At 42.2% G+C, this 15,746-nt stretch overlaps 1 protein-coding gene across 3 annotated transcripts in view; it reads right to left on the reverse strand.

The window, feature by feature from the left end:
* LOC106945392 (melanophilin-like) overlaps positions 1 to 15,107 on the reverse strand; it is a 42,192-nt gene extending 27,085 nt beyond the window's left edge. For 2 of the 3 annotated variants that reach the window (XM_015029033.1, XM_015029034.1), the window contains exons 1-8: positions 14,233 to 15,107; positions 11,763 to 11,921; positions 7,116 to 7,337; positions 4,940 to 5,079; positions 1,300 to 1,341; positions 800 to 849; positions 481 to 573; positions 89 to 209 (exon numbers count right to left, since the gene is read on the reverse strand). In XM_015029033.1, the coding sequence (XP_014884519.1) occupies positions 89 to 209; positions 481 to 573; positions 800 to 849; positions 1,300 to 1,341; positions 4,940 to 5,079; positions 7,116 to 7,337; positions 11,763 to 11,887 (793 nt within the window). In that variant the 5' untranslated portion in view covers positions 11,888 to 11,921; positions 14,233 to 15,107. Of the gene's footprint in view, positions 1 to 88; positions 210 to 480; positions 574 to 799; positions 850 to 1,299; positions 1,342 to 4,939; positions 5,080 to 5,200; positions 5,385 to 7,115; positions 7,338 to 11,762; positions 11,922 to 14,232 lie in introns of those variants that run through there. The other variant, XM_015029035.1, reaches the window with a different exon arrangement.
* Positions 15,108 to 15,746: the final 639 nt, after the last annotated feature.

The following is a 15,746-nucleotide window of genomic DNA, read 5'->3' on the forward strand; positions in this document are numbered from 1 at the left end:
AAACTGGGACCAAACTGGGACCAAACGGGTCAAACTGGGACCAAACTGGGACCAAACGGGTCAAACTGGGACCAAACTGGGACTTCACCGTGCTGATTATGCATGTCCAGGTCCAGGCTCTGGCTGTCCTGCTGGAGGTTCTGGTGGACATCGTCCTGCATGTCGGGCTCAGCCAGCATCGAGCCCATCGCGTCCTGAACGCCGGAGGCCTGCAGGCCACGAGGACACGGACGTCAGTCTGGACAAAATGGCCGCCGTCCCTCCTTCAACATGGAGACTAGAAACTTCTTCACATGATCACAAATTTCAGGTTCATGTTTTTTATTTAGAAGATGAATTCAAAAAAACAGAGGAAGAAAGAAGAAACATCAGAGATCAGATCGACTAAAGTAAATCAAAGTTGATCTAAAACTGGTTCGAGTTAGTTTATAATGGGAGTACTGGTGTCTGTACTGGGAGTACTGGTGTCTGATCCGCTACCTGATCCTCCTGAGGTCTGGAGTTTGCTGAATAATCGAAGCCGAGGACGAAATCAACGGGATCAACAGTCAACCTCCGTTTGGCCTTCTTCATCTTCAGAGAGAATCATCATCATCACCAGTATTCAGGATGGAGAAACAGGAAAATATCCAGTTTGAAGCATTTTATTCAGATTTACATGTTTCTGTGGCTGTTCTATAATAATAATTATTATTATAACAATAATAATAATAATAATAATTATTATTATTATTATTATTATAACTGAGCCCCTGTTGCCTCAGTAGCAGCAATAATAACGAGGTGAAACGGTTGGTACCTGCAGGTTTGGAGAGTCGGCTGCCTCCAGGCTGAGATCCTCATATCCACCTACAGACAGACATCATGGAGTTATGAAGCTACCATAACTAATTCCTGCAGACTGAACCTGTCAGCTCTGAGCTTCACATGGAAACCTCAGATTTATTTTGTTTATTTCAGGTTTTCACAAGAGAACAAGCAAAAGGTATGACAGAGAAAAACAGGAGCATACATATCAAGAACAAAGTAATTAGTTTACTATCTTCCTGTTTGAAAGGAGCAGGAAGAAACAAACATTTAATCAGTTTCATGCAAACTAATGAAATAACTGTGATCACAGTCGGGATGTTTCCGTCTGAGCTCAAACTGGACAAACAAAATGGAGGCAGACGGACGGAACCGACCGATCAGAACCGTGTAGAAATAAACACTGATCGAACCAGGTTCTGGTCGAACTGTTGGACTGGATCAGCCTGGAAAATCATCTTAACAATGGAAAATATTAGAGGATAAACTCACTGTGGCGCTCCGGCTCGCTGCGGGTGTCAAACTCTGGGCGCTCTGGAGCACAAACAGGAAGAAACAGGCAGGAACAGGAAGTGAGGCCATGTTGGCTGTGATTAAACTCACACATAGAGTTTAATCTATGCTTTATGATGCTTTTCAGGGTCATAAAGCTCTGAAAATTATAAAAATCAGGTAAAGAAAACTATTTGTCGAAAACAACTCGAGTTAAAATCAGTGCTGCTATATTTTGCCTGATAACTGCAGTAAATATTTTGTCTAAAATATTTAATTCAGGTGACTAAAAGATGCTTTTCAGGATCATAAAGCTCTGAAATTATTAGAATCTCCTCAATAATCTGACATTTCCTGCAGTGATAAAGAGCAACATTAAGTTTTATTATCCTGACAGATCATCAGGTTAAAGAGTCATTTCTACATGAAGTCATGATAATAACAGCTGTGATTAAATGAAGCTCTGTTAGCAGGCTACGCTAACAGCAGGACTCCCTCCGAGCTCTGAGGGCCCGGCGGACCGCAGAGCAACACTCCCTGTGTGTGTGTGTGTGTGTGTGTGTAGAGTCATGCGTGTTGAATTTAATCCAGATGATCACATGAGTCACAGCATGTGATGCGGAGCCGGTTCCAGTTCTGTTAGCGTTCATGACGGTTTCATAATAATCATCATAACGCTGCATTCCTGAGAGAACATGAGAACTTTCTGCCTCCTCCTCTTCGCTCCGCTGAGCCCGGCACAAAAATCAGAGACATGTGAGGAAGATCACAAGGCCGCCGGCGCAGCCAGCGTTTCTGCTGCAGCTCGGCGCAGAGAGCCAGTCGGTGACTCAGCGTCAGCAGGAGTCTCTGCTGCTGCAGATCAAAACGCTTTCAGCTGAAGTAAACCCGGTTACTATGTTCTGAATGCAGCTTGATGAAACACAATGAGTTTCTGAAATCATTTATCGTCTTCATGAAATGTAAAACACATCATTCCTCTGAGATTAACACTGAACAAAAACACAGAGTTTCCCTCAGACTTTATTTCTACTGTTACGACATTTTCTGTTCAAACATGAACATATTTCATTTAAATGAGAAAATCTGTCACTATAAATAGATACTGAAGTTCCATTTATATCATAGTTCTGGCACTAAATTATCTCCGTACAAATAAAATCCATCTGTTCTGAAGCATCATAAAAACTATCATTCATTACCTTGTCAGTATTCTATTTATCATAATTTGTTGCTCAAAAAGTGTAATAAACACTACAAAGGCATAAATGCTACTGATATAACATAGCTTAGCTACATAGGTTAAGCTAGCTGCTGTTAGCTTTGGTGACATAGCTGCTTGTGCTAGGCTAAAGATCTTAGCTCATCTGTTCAAAGTGAAGAAAATAATTAAAACGTATACCTCTCCATATTGTTAAAAATGCTATAGCTAAATAGAGGTGAGAAAAATGATTGGCTCATACAGATGAGCTAAAAGGCTAACAGTCCTCGTCTTAGCTCAATGAGCTAAACCACAAAATCTCTGCTATCTGCTTTTAGCATTAGCTAGATGAGATGATTAAATAATTAATCTGGCCTTAATTAAATATAACTTAGTTTTTCTGTTAAAGCTGCTAAAAGGCTGTGAAAATAAAGAAACTTGGCAGAATTAGCTTCAAGCTGTAGCTAACGCTATGCTAACAGTTAGCAGCTTCGAAGCAAGCAAGCAGTACCATAGTTTAACATAAAATAATTTAGAACATTTTTTTTACAACTTTTGAGTTTTAAAATTAACATGAAATGAAGATTTTTAGTGTTTTATGTTAAGATCATGAAACAAATCCTCAAAGGATTTTGTCTTTGAGGAGAAAACAAAGTTAAACAAACAGCTTCATCTTAGACTTCAAACATGTTTTTTGCCAGAGTAATATCTGTGATTCGGGTGTCTTTAGGAGCAAACAGGAAGTGCGAAGGCCACCAGTTGGTTGTTGAGGGCAGAAAGCCTGAGAGCTGAAGAGCAGCTGTGGTGAGACGATGAGAAAAACAGGAAAAATGGAGATTAAATCCCTGTGTCACATCTGGCTTTTCCTGCTGAGTTACTGTCAGAAGACTGAATGTTTTAACCAACAGATGTGTGACAAATTAAAGGATGAAGATAAAAGCAAAGTAGTTTAATTACAGACTGACTCACTTCTAAAGTAATGAAATCTGTTGTGTGAAAATCATTTCTCCCAGTTTGCCCAGTTTGAATGAAGGAGGTTTGGTCGCATGAAGCGAAGCATTTATCCTTCCATGTTCCAACAATGAACCAAATATTTTACAAAAACAAAACAACTGTAATTAAACCTAAAAATTACAGTATTTTATTTTTTGTTCTTGTTAAAGAAATACAGATCTGTGAAAAAGCATCAACACAAAAATATCCAAACCAACCAAGTTAAATGGGAAAAATAATTCTTCATAAATCTAATAACTGTTTGCTGCACCTGCAGCAGCTGATAAGTGCAGTCTTTAACATAATTGATGCACTGAAACATTTAAGCAAAAAGTAAGAACAGAAGAAAACTTTAGGGGTGCAAATACTTTTAAGCAGCATTGAAAGTCTGTCAGCTTGAGTTCATTAACATTTATACTCAAAATAAAAGTCAAATGTCTTTGAAATCCTGACAATAATCCACAGTGGATTATTGTCGGATTATTATTGATCCATCGCTAACAAAATGTTAGCTAAGCTAATGCTAAAGTGCTACACCAACATGGTATTTAGTGGAAGCTAATGCTAACATGCTAAATTCATGTTGATACCAAGATACATCTGAACATTTGCATACTTGTTTAATGACTGGCTGTTTGTTCGTCCATTGCCTTTTGCTCAATAAAGTTTCTTAGAAGAAAAAATAAGACGTGAGGAGAGGAAATGAAGCTTCACTCCCTTCAGAATAAGAGCATGAATTAAACATCTAAGAACAGTTGAGAACCAAAACTCCTGATAGTTTATAAAACAGTCCAATAAATTAGTGCTTTAGAGTTCAGCAGAAGCTAAATGTGCAAAACGTTTTCAACGTTAGCAAAATAGTAAAGCGCTAAATGAACACTTAGCCATGCTATGAGCAGATTAGCAGAAATGCTCCCACCATTGATAATGCAGTTCACACATAAACCAGTGACTGACTGAGCTCAGTGGGAGTTCGCTTCACATTTTTTCCTTGCAGCTTCCTGACAGTTTGCAGCTGCTGACTCTCAGCGAAGCCGTTCATTTTCTGGGGATTTCTCCTGCTAAGCTCAAACAGACTTCCCTGACTCCACGTCCGAGCTTTCTGGCTGCGGCAGATTGAACTTTTGACCAGCAGCAACTCCTCAGGGCTTCCAGAGGGAGAAGTGAAACAGATGGTAATTTGTTCACGTTTCCACTGAAGGTCGTCCTAACACTCTTGTGGTTTTAAGATTAGTTTATTTCCCTCCTCATGCGGCCATCTTGGACCTGGCAGCCATTCAGCAGCCACACTGTTTAACCGCTGAGCAGTTTTAGTTAATCAGTGGGAGCTTAATGTTTTTAGAGTCAAGTGGTGTCATGTGTTTACTCACTTCATGCAGATTTTGGAACAAAGATTTTAAGCTGCTGATCTCTGGCCGAGTTAAACCAGATTAGTGGAGCTCTGACCTGTGGGGTCGCTCTGGGAGCGGCTGTGTTCCCCGCTCAGCCTCTTAAACAGAGATCGCATCACCTTGGCGCTGCCAAAGCGCTTGAATCGGGCCCGGACGTTCTCATGGTACCACTCCAACGTACCGATCCTCAGAACCCTGGAAGAAAAACCAGCATCAGAAACACCAAACCAGCATTTCTAGAAGTTTCTGGAGGAGAAGTGGAGCCATGAACTGCTGGTGCAACATTTAGAGAAAACAATAGCATGATGGTTTGCACATGGAGCTGGAAGGAACTAAATGTATTAATTTTTATGGCTGCAGAGTGAGCCGAACGCGTTACGTAAGGAGTCTCTGTTCAAACGCAGAGCCAGGATGTCAGTCATGTGCTTCATGTGCTTTTAAGTAATCCTGGGGAAACCAGGAACTCAGGACAATCACACATAAATGTCATAAAAACGCTGGACGTCAGCAGGAAGCAGAAGGAATTCATTACATTTAGGCAGTTATATCCTTCAACTGGAAACAGAGAAATAATAAGGAATATTTTTATATTCTTAAACATCCGAGTGTTTCTAAAATATATTTAAAACAACAATAAACCTCAAACACCTAGCTGACTTTAGCTTCCACTAGCTTAAGCTGTTTAACTCATAGCTAGCTAAACTGAAAAAGCTAATTTAGATGATGTTAGTATGCTGAAGCTCAATAAGTTGAAAAGAGGCTAATTGCTAATAGTAACTAGCTTATAGCTCATAATGCTAACCACATAAATCAAGTCATCTGCTGTTAGCAGCTGAACAAATTTCCTCAAAAAGAGCAGCTAAGCTAAAATCTGATAGCATTAAGCTTAAGTCCATAAGCTAAGTTACTGCTATCATGTAAATGCTATCATTGTACTTTTGGTATTTTAAATCAGATTAAATTGACCTAATATTGTTTGTATTTGTTGTTATTGTTATGGTATTGTGTTAATGTGATTTTGTGTTTGTTTAATGCAGCTACTGATGGAAATTAGCATCTTGCTAAATCTGGTGTATTTGCAGAAATATTGTACATTCATTAATATTCACTGTCCCTCAAATGAAATAAATTCAAGTTCAGCTAAGCTGTTTATCATAGCAAAGCTACATAAGCTGTGCTAAATAGCTTAGCTAACTAAACTCAGCAAACAAAGCTAACTTTTAATCTTTAATTATTCCCTAAATTAGAAAATTAAATTAGTTTTTTAGCTCAAACATCAGCATGTTTTAGTAGCTCTGTTATGTTAGCTCTGGTTTGATCTTTTTGTAGACATTTGCTCTGATGTGTAACCATGGCAACAGTGCTAGCCAACAGCTGATGATGTCATCCAGGAGACGTGACGCTGTAACATCGTCTCACTGCCTCTGATTGTACGTCTTGATGCTCAGCCTCAGGATAAACGGTTCTGGTCCTTCAGTTCAGTGGAGCCCACAGTGGGTCCTGGAGGGGTAGGGTTAGTTATCTCCCTGGTTTAACAGGTTTAGGTTAGTTATCTCCCTGGTTTAACGGGTTAAGGTTAGCTCTCTCCCTGGTTTAACAGGTTAAGGTTAGTTCTCTCCCTGGTTTAACAGGGTTAGTTCTCTCCCTGGTTTAACGGGTTAAGGTTAGCTCTCTCCCTGGTTTAACAGGTTAAGGTTAGTTCTCTCGCTGGTTTAACGGGTTAAGGTTAGTTATCTCCCTGGTTTAACAGGTTAAGGTTAGTTCTCTCCCTGGTTTAACTCACCTGGATCCAATGATGGCTCATTAGAGGAGAGCACTGACCTGATGAGAAGGTTGCTTCTACCACCAGGGAGAGAGTAAAACATGCAGGATGCCTCCAGGACCCACTTTGGACCCCACTGATCTAGTTGGTTAAAACATCTGGTAAACTGGTATGAAGTCACAGCACCAGATAATTTCCCAGTTAGAGTCTCAGCTGTGCAGCAAACAAAGGCGACAGGCATCGTCCCATAGAGAACGATTTGGGGAGACAGTAAATCATGAATGTTATATGAGCTGCAGAAATCTGCCTTGAAACAAAACTTCAGTTTGTTCTCAGCGATTTTTCCTTCCACTGAGTCCAACTGAGAAACCTGAGAAACTTTGACAATTCAGAGTCAGAAAGTTCAAGAATAACATTTGAACTCTTCCTGGTGTGTGATGGCCTGAGGAACAGGCTGGAGCCGTTTTACCTGGCCAGGTGGCAGGGCTCACACAGCCAGCCCTGATCCCTCCTGCTGAAGCGGCTGCAGGAGCGGCAGACGTGAAGCTGGCAGTCCAAACACTGACGCTTGATGTTGACCAGGAACCTGAAGGGCTGAAGGCAGCGGATGCAGTAGGACTCGGCCAGGCTGCTGCGGCTCCCCAGCAGCTCCCGCTTCGTGTCTTCTTTCTCTATTTTACTCTTCAGTTCGCTGGAAAACAACCAGGCGAAACCTTCAACAAATCCTGACGTCTCCATGTTTTCAGTCAAAACTCAGCACCTGATGTTTTAAGAACAGTTTGCTTTTGTTGGGTTGTTTGGATTAGTCATGAGCAGTCAGTATCTAAATCACAGTTTGGACAACAGCCACACTGCAGTGGCTCACTCATGATCTGATTCTTTTTCATTTGTGAAATGTCAACATTAAATAATTCAGTATTCATATGAACTTTGAAATACTTCATGAAAAAACTAAAGTCTAAAAACTAACAATAGATTCTTCTTAAAATTTTAGTTAGTATAAATGATTTAAACTCTCCTAAATTGTCTAGTTGTTTAGTTTGGATCCATGATTCTCTCAAATGAGGCCCATCTCCCTGCTGCAGGTAAGATACTGAGTGCTCAGAACTGCACCATAAAACCCTGGTGTGAAAAGTAGATTCATCTTAGTGAGTTTATTCCACAGGGACGAGTCTAGCATGATGCTAAGCTACGCTAACAGTGTCCAGCACAACTCAGCCAGGGAAAACAGAAACAGCAGTAACTCTTCCAAACTGCAGACATGAATTCAAAGTGAGTTTCCAAGCCGCTGATCGCAGCTTTTACAGCTAAGCAAACAAACTGGACGACTGCAGCACGCAGATTATTGTTTGACTTATTTTTCTAACAAAGAAGAGTTGATGAAAGGCAGAAGAAGACATTTTCTGGGAAGAAGTGGGATTATGTTGTTTTCACTCCTTCACACAATCAATCAAGTTTACAGAGAAACTGCAGAGCAGAAAACGTCCTGAAGCAAAACGTGTAGAAAAGCAGTTTATCTTTGCACCGTCCTGCAGCCGTTCTGATGACTTCACCGCCTCCAGCCCAATGTTTTCTGCTGCAGAGCTGAAAGTAAAGCGTCTGATTGGTGGAGAAGTTAAAGCCTCCCTCGGAGAGACGCTGGCTGCAGCAGAGGGGAAACTATTCAGATAACAAGCCCCAAATGTCCTGGCTGAAAAACAGAAATAAACTATTCCTGAAGGAACAGGGGAGTTTTATTGCTTATTGGAGGCTTTTGTTTGGACCATACTGGTTAGATTATGGCTCATATCACTGGGATCAGTGGGACATGGCTCAGGATTCCTCAACCCATCACACACACAGCTGCTTTGGTTTAAACTCTGCATGATTTAAAAGTAAAATTAGCAGAAAATTCTCAGTACTATTAAACTCCAAATCCCACAAATCTGGAGCGCAGGATTTGATTCCACGGTTCCAGAGCAGAGAGCAATGAAGCCACCAGGACGAGTTCAGGAGTGAATCTGGCTCCAGCTCTGGATGTCGGGACAAAACGGCCTTTAGACGTTCTGCGGTTCGTTTTAGAGAATTTAACTGACAGGTGAAATTGTCATGAGGTGGGGTTGTTGGTGGTGAGGAGAGACGCTGAGACCCAGGTTATAGTGATGATGAATATATTTAATGATGAAGATGCTCAAACAGTCCAAATCAGGCAGCACGGCAGGAACAACTAGCACGCAGCTAAGCACCGGTAGCAACTGACAACGAAGACTAAATCAACTGGAACTGACGTCGACACAGGACTTAACCAGTACAACTGGGAAGACGGACAGACAGACGCAGACTGCAAACGTTTGACAATTGACAAGGACCCGACGAGGAACACAGACAACAGGTGGGTATAAATACACACGGGGTAATTAAGGGAATGAGACACACCTGGGGAGCAATCAACGGGGAGGACAGGACAGAGACTCACAGGGAAACAGGAACACATTGAAAAACTCAAAAACACACAGAAAACCACGGATCATGACAGAAATAAACTCACTGAGTGAAAACAGCAAAGCGAACAAACTCCAGTTAGCGCTCAGATGGGTTTAGCCACCGCTAAGTAAACAGCTAGCTAAGCTAACCCTAAGCTACATATGTAGCTCTGGGCTAAACATTTAGCTTGAAGTTAAAGGTTAATTTAATATTTAACTTTGAACTAAGTATTTAGTTTGAAACTGTGAGATTAATGAATGAATGAAAAACATGGTGAAAATATGACTTTTATAAATATAAAAAAAGACTAAAAATGGCTGAATTCCTGCTGTTGATCAGGTTTAAAGCACCAGAACCGGGCAGGAAAACTGATAGCTCAGATGTCAAAGGTTTTTTTAGAACGATAAATTGTTCCAAAAAGTTACATTTCTAGTTTCCTTTGGTGAAATAATATTGAACTTCATGGTATGTGAACTAGTTTCTACTTTCAGACGTATGACCTCTGACCTGGCTCCGTTCTGCCGTTTGTGATTAACTGCAGTTTCTGCTTCGCAGCAGACCTGAGGGATCTGGGACCAGCAGCCAGACGTTTCTCTGCCTGACTGACAGTTTCACGTTTCCAGCTTCCAAACAAACCCAGACTCTCAGAAACGGCTGCAGCTCCTCCTGTTATCAGCATCAGGGCAGGTTTGATGGCTTCTGCCACAAAAACAGGAACATCTCCAACATCAGACCAGACTCTGACCTGAAACCGTTTTCATTTCATGCACAGTTCAGTGTCTTCATAAAAAATAAAGCTGTTTCAGAGTAATTGGTTTGTGATATTTTTATGACAAACACCATCAAAAAATGTTCTTCACCATTTTTAAGGCGTTCCTCATAAACGGCATTTCCTGTTTTATGTAAGTAAATGAATGAAGTTTTAACGCCGTGAGGAAATGATGGATATGAGACCAGAACTCATCGAGGTTCTGAAGATCCACCGTCTGGATGCTTTTCTGAGCCTTCCAGGCCACAGACTGTTACAAGAAGAAACGTTTTCTGTCATGACAGAAGTAAGTACACCCTTCAGCTGACAGAGGGGTCGTTTGGAGGAATGGGGTCGGATCACTGATCTGTGGTCGTTAGCATTAAATATTATAAAACCGGAGGAGCAGACTCTGCAGTGATGATGATGATGATGAGGAAGGAAATGTTAAACTTATTAAACTCTAACAGGATTTTGTCTCCAATAATTCCTCCTTTAAGCTCAGTTATGTTTCAGTCTGACAGAATCAGGTTTTACATTTATTTCAGTTTTTCAATTTAGTTAATAAACTGAACCTGATGCTTATTTTCTGATTCTGTAAACAAAAGTGAATAAACGTATTTACAACATGAACTCTGTCACTGTGGGCCGAGCAGAACCTGTTTGGTTCTGTTCAAAACAGAAAACAAAGAAAATATTTTGCCTCCTGTTGCTTTTTTGTTTCTCTCACCAAAGAAAAAGAAAAATATTTCAAACTGTGAACCAACATATTTGGTTTTTATTGCTGAGGTTTGGACAGTTTTATGTGGAAACCACATGAAGATCAGAACCGATTCAGAACCGCAGAGGAAGAAACAGCAGCAGCTTCACAGGAACAAACATTCAGATGGAAGCAAATAACTGCAGCAGAGCGCTAGCCAAGATCGCTAACAAAATGGCCGACAGTGAGGTCCTCTGCTGGCCCCGCCCCTCTGTCTATATAGGGAGGTGAATCCTGGATCCAGAATGGTTCCAGAGGTCAGGGGTCACAGAAGTGAAGATGATAATATTAGCGAAGCCCTCAGTCGTCTGGCTATTTATTAATTCTTAGGGTTAATATCTCTCAGCTTCAGGATCGTCAGATCTGCAATGAAGTTCTTCCAGACAGTCAGGAGTTTGTTTAGGGGGATTTTTGTTCATTCTTCCACACTGATATTTATGAGGTCAGACACTGATGTTAGACAGGAAGGCTTGGTTCAGGTTTCTGCTCCAATTCATTCTAAACATGTTCAGACATGTTGGAACAGGAAGTGAGCCGTCACCTTTTACCAACCCTACATGTCTTGGGTTGGTAAAAGGCTGACCACCACTGAGCCCCAAGATCCTCCCTCCACCAAACTTTCCACTTCACATGATGCGGTCAGAGAAGTCGTTTTCTCCTCAAAGAGTTGAACTTCCTGCTGACCAGATAAATGATGTGGTGCTAATCGACTCCTGTATTCGTCTCAACAGCTGCTGAAAACTAAATAACTAATTAAACTAAAATAATTAGCAATGATGGACACACGTCCACTAACCCGCTGATAGCATAGCTAATTTTATATTTAGTGGTTTTGGTAATTTTGCAGACATTTAGCACTCTTAGCTTCAACAAAAGTACATTTTTCCAGCACTAATTTTCTTGGTTGTTTTGATGAATAAAGTTTGAGTTGAAGTTTTAATTATCGACTTGAGAATTTTTTTAATTATTCAGACGTTTATATTTATGTTGTGTCTTTTATTCATTATGGAAGAATTTAGCCCTTTAGCAGGAACTTCAGCTAAATACCATGTTGTCATAACACTTTAGCGTTAGCATAGCTAATGTTTATGATTAGTGCTTTCCACCTCTGATCACTAATAATCAGAATTAATTTCTGAATTTACCCAAGCCGGTCCTCCTCTTTCCTCCGCAGGTCGAAGTCTCTCTGGACGACGTCCCACACGTGTCTGGCCTCTTCATCCGTCAGTTTGGACAAATCCAGTTTCCTGCCCACAGCGGTGGTTGGCATGGCGGCGGAGAACAAAGATGGCTGATGATGACACCTGACAGATGACAGCAGGCTGAAAATTTTTTCTTTGAGATTCAGTGAAGAAAAAGGAGATTAAGTTATTTTAACCCATTTGTGGAAGAAATGAAAACACAGAATTTAAACACCTAAAGGCTGAAATATCTGAATTTATCCAAAATTTGGACCTTAGCAGCTGGTTAAATAGGAGACTTGAGGCAGAGAAACGGAGGAGAGCCACTGGGAGTTCATTCACCAACATTTAACAGACAGCCTGCTTCACAGGCCGCAGGTCTCAGCAGCAACAACTCAATGTGGATAACATGCAGCTAACATCAGGTGGCCAACATGCAGCTAACAGCATGTGGCTAACATGCAGCTAACAGCTTGTGGCTAACATGCAGCTAACAGCTTGTGGCTAACATGCAGCTAACAGCTCGTGGCTAACATGCAGCTAACAGCTCGTGGCTAACATGCAGCTGCTACCTCGTGGGCTGTTCCAGTTAACAAACCCACCAAGTTATACATACACATTAAAAACTGACAAAAACTAAATCATCAGAATAATATATATTAGCAAACACTATTCATCTTTAAGCACCTCTAAATACACATTTGTATAAATATAAATCTAACATTGAACTTTTAAAGTGCAAAGTTTTATTGCCCCCCTTCCCTCCATAATGGTCTCTTCTGGAACCTTTAGAAGGTGCCCAGGTCCCCGGGGAACCTTTTAGCCTGAACACCAGCAGAGGAAGACAGAGGGAAGCAACACAAAGCCTTCAGACGTCTGTCAGTGCATTTCAGTCACAACATAAATATATTCTCTATTTGTTTGTTTTATCTAACAGGACATCACCAGGTCCAGCTGAGAAGACACTGAATTAAACACACGATCAATCAATAACTTCAATCTATTTGCACTTGTTTCATTTATCATCCAATACACATTTTAAATGGTTTCCAGCCAAGTAATGAAGACCGTCTTTACAGGCTCTAAAACTGAACAGAAGCTTGAGAACCAGAGGAAATCTGAGAAACAAAACTGCAAATTTAAACAAGTTGGAAGAGATGGATGGACAGACGGACGGACGAAAGGATGGATTCAGGTCTGCGTTTCACTGATTACAAACAAAAGTATCAAGAGTTTGAGGAACAGAAAGGAAAAACACCTGCGAGAAGGAGAAACTGTCAACCTGGAGGGGTCAAAGGTCATCACTAAACCATCTGAAGTCCATCAGAAAAGAAAACATTTCATCAGCTGATCACCTTCAACAGGTTCAGAGAGGAAGATCAGAGCTCCTCCTCTGACTCTGCAGGCAGCAGGTCAAAGGTCAAGACAATGAACCAGCACAGCTGCTTGGAAGGGTTCTGTCTAGAAACAAGATGGCTGCCAGACTGAGGAAGACCTCTGGGACAATTTCCTCTGGACAGACGAGACGTTGGGCCAAGATGGAGGAAACCAAACGCAGCAGAGCTGCTGTGAAGCTCGGCAGAGGCGGTGTGATGGTTTGGGATCTGGGTCCAAACGGCAGCAAATCTGAACGACTGAAACAAAGAGATTCAAGGTGTTGCAGTGGCCTAGACAAAGCCCAGCCCTCTGCCTGACTGGTAATCTGAGCAGAACCTGAATGGACCAGCGTTGCTCCACCTGCTGCTGGAGGGCGTACTTACTTTTTCACACTCTGCTCCTGCAGGATGTCTCAGATCTGCTTCATAGATGCTGAGAGATTTAGATCTAGAGCCGCCTGGTGGACTGGGTGTACTTACTTCCCTGCCTGGTGGACTGGGTGTACTTACTTCCCTGCCTGGTGGACTGGGTGTACTTACTTCCCTGCCTGGTGAACTGGGTGTACTTACTTCCCTGCCTGGTGGACTGGGTGTACTTACTTCCCTGTGGCGTCTCCATGTCCAGTTTGCAGGACTTTAATCAAATCTGGGTCATTTTGGGAAACAGACTCACATGGTTTTCTAATCTGACAGGATGAAGGCTCTCCTCCTCTTCCTCAGCAGACAGCCCATAATACTCCTGCTGGGCACAGAAACTTGATCTGATTTCAGGTGGAGCTGCTGCAGGAACATCCTGGCTTCTGATTGGTTAGCAGAGCAAACAGTTTATTATTTATTCAATAAAAAGTCACGAGAGAAAGAAAAGTTAAAACATCAGGAGACGCTTCATGTTTCAAACTGATGAAAGTTTGAAACTGTGGAGCCGAAAACTCAGAAAAACTCAGAAAAATTCACATGATTCACTAATAGAAAACCTGCTGCTGCTCCACCGACCGAGCAAAGAGACGGATTACAGTAAACCCACTGAGACACGGAGGATCATCGTACTGCAGACTCACCTGGCTTCCTCCTGCAGCTCTGATCACGTTGACAGAAACTCCTCTGGTCAGCGGAGGTCAGCAGAGGTCAGCGGAGGTCAGCGGAGGTCAGGCGGTGCGGTCGCCAGGTGAGGTCGGCCGTCGTCTGGAGGCTTCTGTCGGCTCGGCGCCGTCAGACTGGATTAAAACTCTGGGTCACATGACTGGACCCAAGCAGGCAGAGCTGGCTGCTGATTGGCTGCTGCTGACTGGGCCCGGATGGGGCCCGCTTCATCAGAACCGCTCAGAGGAACTTCAAACTGAGGATTCATTTAATCTGATTTCTGTTCTGATTCTGCTGGAAATTAAACGATTTGCTGCAAAAATCATGGAAACTGGAGCAGAACGATGGAAACCTTTGAAATGTTCATGGGACAAAAATTGGAGCTGCACCGATTGCAGATTTCTGGTCGATACCAACAATTTTGTCTGCAATTTTTCCAAATGTAACAAGAAAATTGCTGATTTGTTAGCAGTGGAGCGGCTACTGTTAGCGGCTACTGTTAGCAGCTAGCTGTTAGCAGCTAGCTGCAGGCCGACCCGGTGGGCTGCAGAGCAGGAAGATCCTACAACATCTGGACCTTCAGAACCAGCTGTGACCACCGTCCAGCTTGAGAGCAACAGGCCCAGAAACACACTGATAATGGCATCATGTCACTGACAGGTCAATAGTTCACGAATAGGACCTTCCATTAGGTCATGGGTCAGAGGTCGTGCCCTCCGCTGATCTGAATGTTCGGCTCATGAAGCCGACCTGCAGATGGTTTAGTTTTCTTTCTCTCTGTCCTAAAGTGGACCCTCCTGACCGTGACCTTTGACCCCTGTCCTGGAGATGTGGATGAACTGATTCTGGACGTGACGACTTTGCGTTTTCGTGCTCGGACCATTAGAGGCTGCAGCTTCAGCACACTGACCTGCTGTTGCCATGGTAACACTGATTTTCTGAGTTTCAACACTGAAAGGCTGAACTTTCTGATTGTAACAAAAGTTCAGATCATGAAACCCAAATGCAGAGAAAAGTTTGATCATCTCTAGATTAATATGTCCACAAAACACAAACGCATGAAATCTGTTTTTATTTCACAGAAAGTAATTTGAACATAAATCTAGTTCTGATTCTGAATCTACGACCTGAAAACTCCTGGCTGAAGCCGATAGAGCAGCTGAGGACGCGGTTACGAAACGACCAGATGACGGAAAACAAGAAACTTTCTCTCCTCTGGGCCAGAAACATCAAATGAGATGAAAGAGCAGCAGAGGCGCTCCAGTTCCTCCGGAATCCGCTTCATGTTTTCCCAGAGCTCCAGCCATGTGACCAGGAAGACCTCAGGCCTTTTCCTGTGGATTACGCAACAGGCCCCGTTTTTACACTTATCACTTCCATGTGCGCCGATCTATAGAGCTACAGAAACAGAACCAGAACCAGAACCAGAACCAGAACCCAGAACCAGAAACCAGAACCAGAAACCAGAACCAGAAACCAGAACCCAGAACCA

The sequence above is a fragment of the Poecilia latipinna genome, unplaced genomic scaffold (assembly GCF_001443285.1).
Source record: "Poecilia latipinna isolate Pla-1442-1.1 unplaced genomic scaffold, P_latipinna-1.0 Scaffold142, whole genome shotgun sequence".
In the NCBI taxonomy this organism is placed as follows: domain Eukaryota; kingdom Metazoa; phylum Chordata; class Actinopteri; order Cyprinodontiformes; family Poeciliidae; genus Poecilia; species Poecilia latipinna.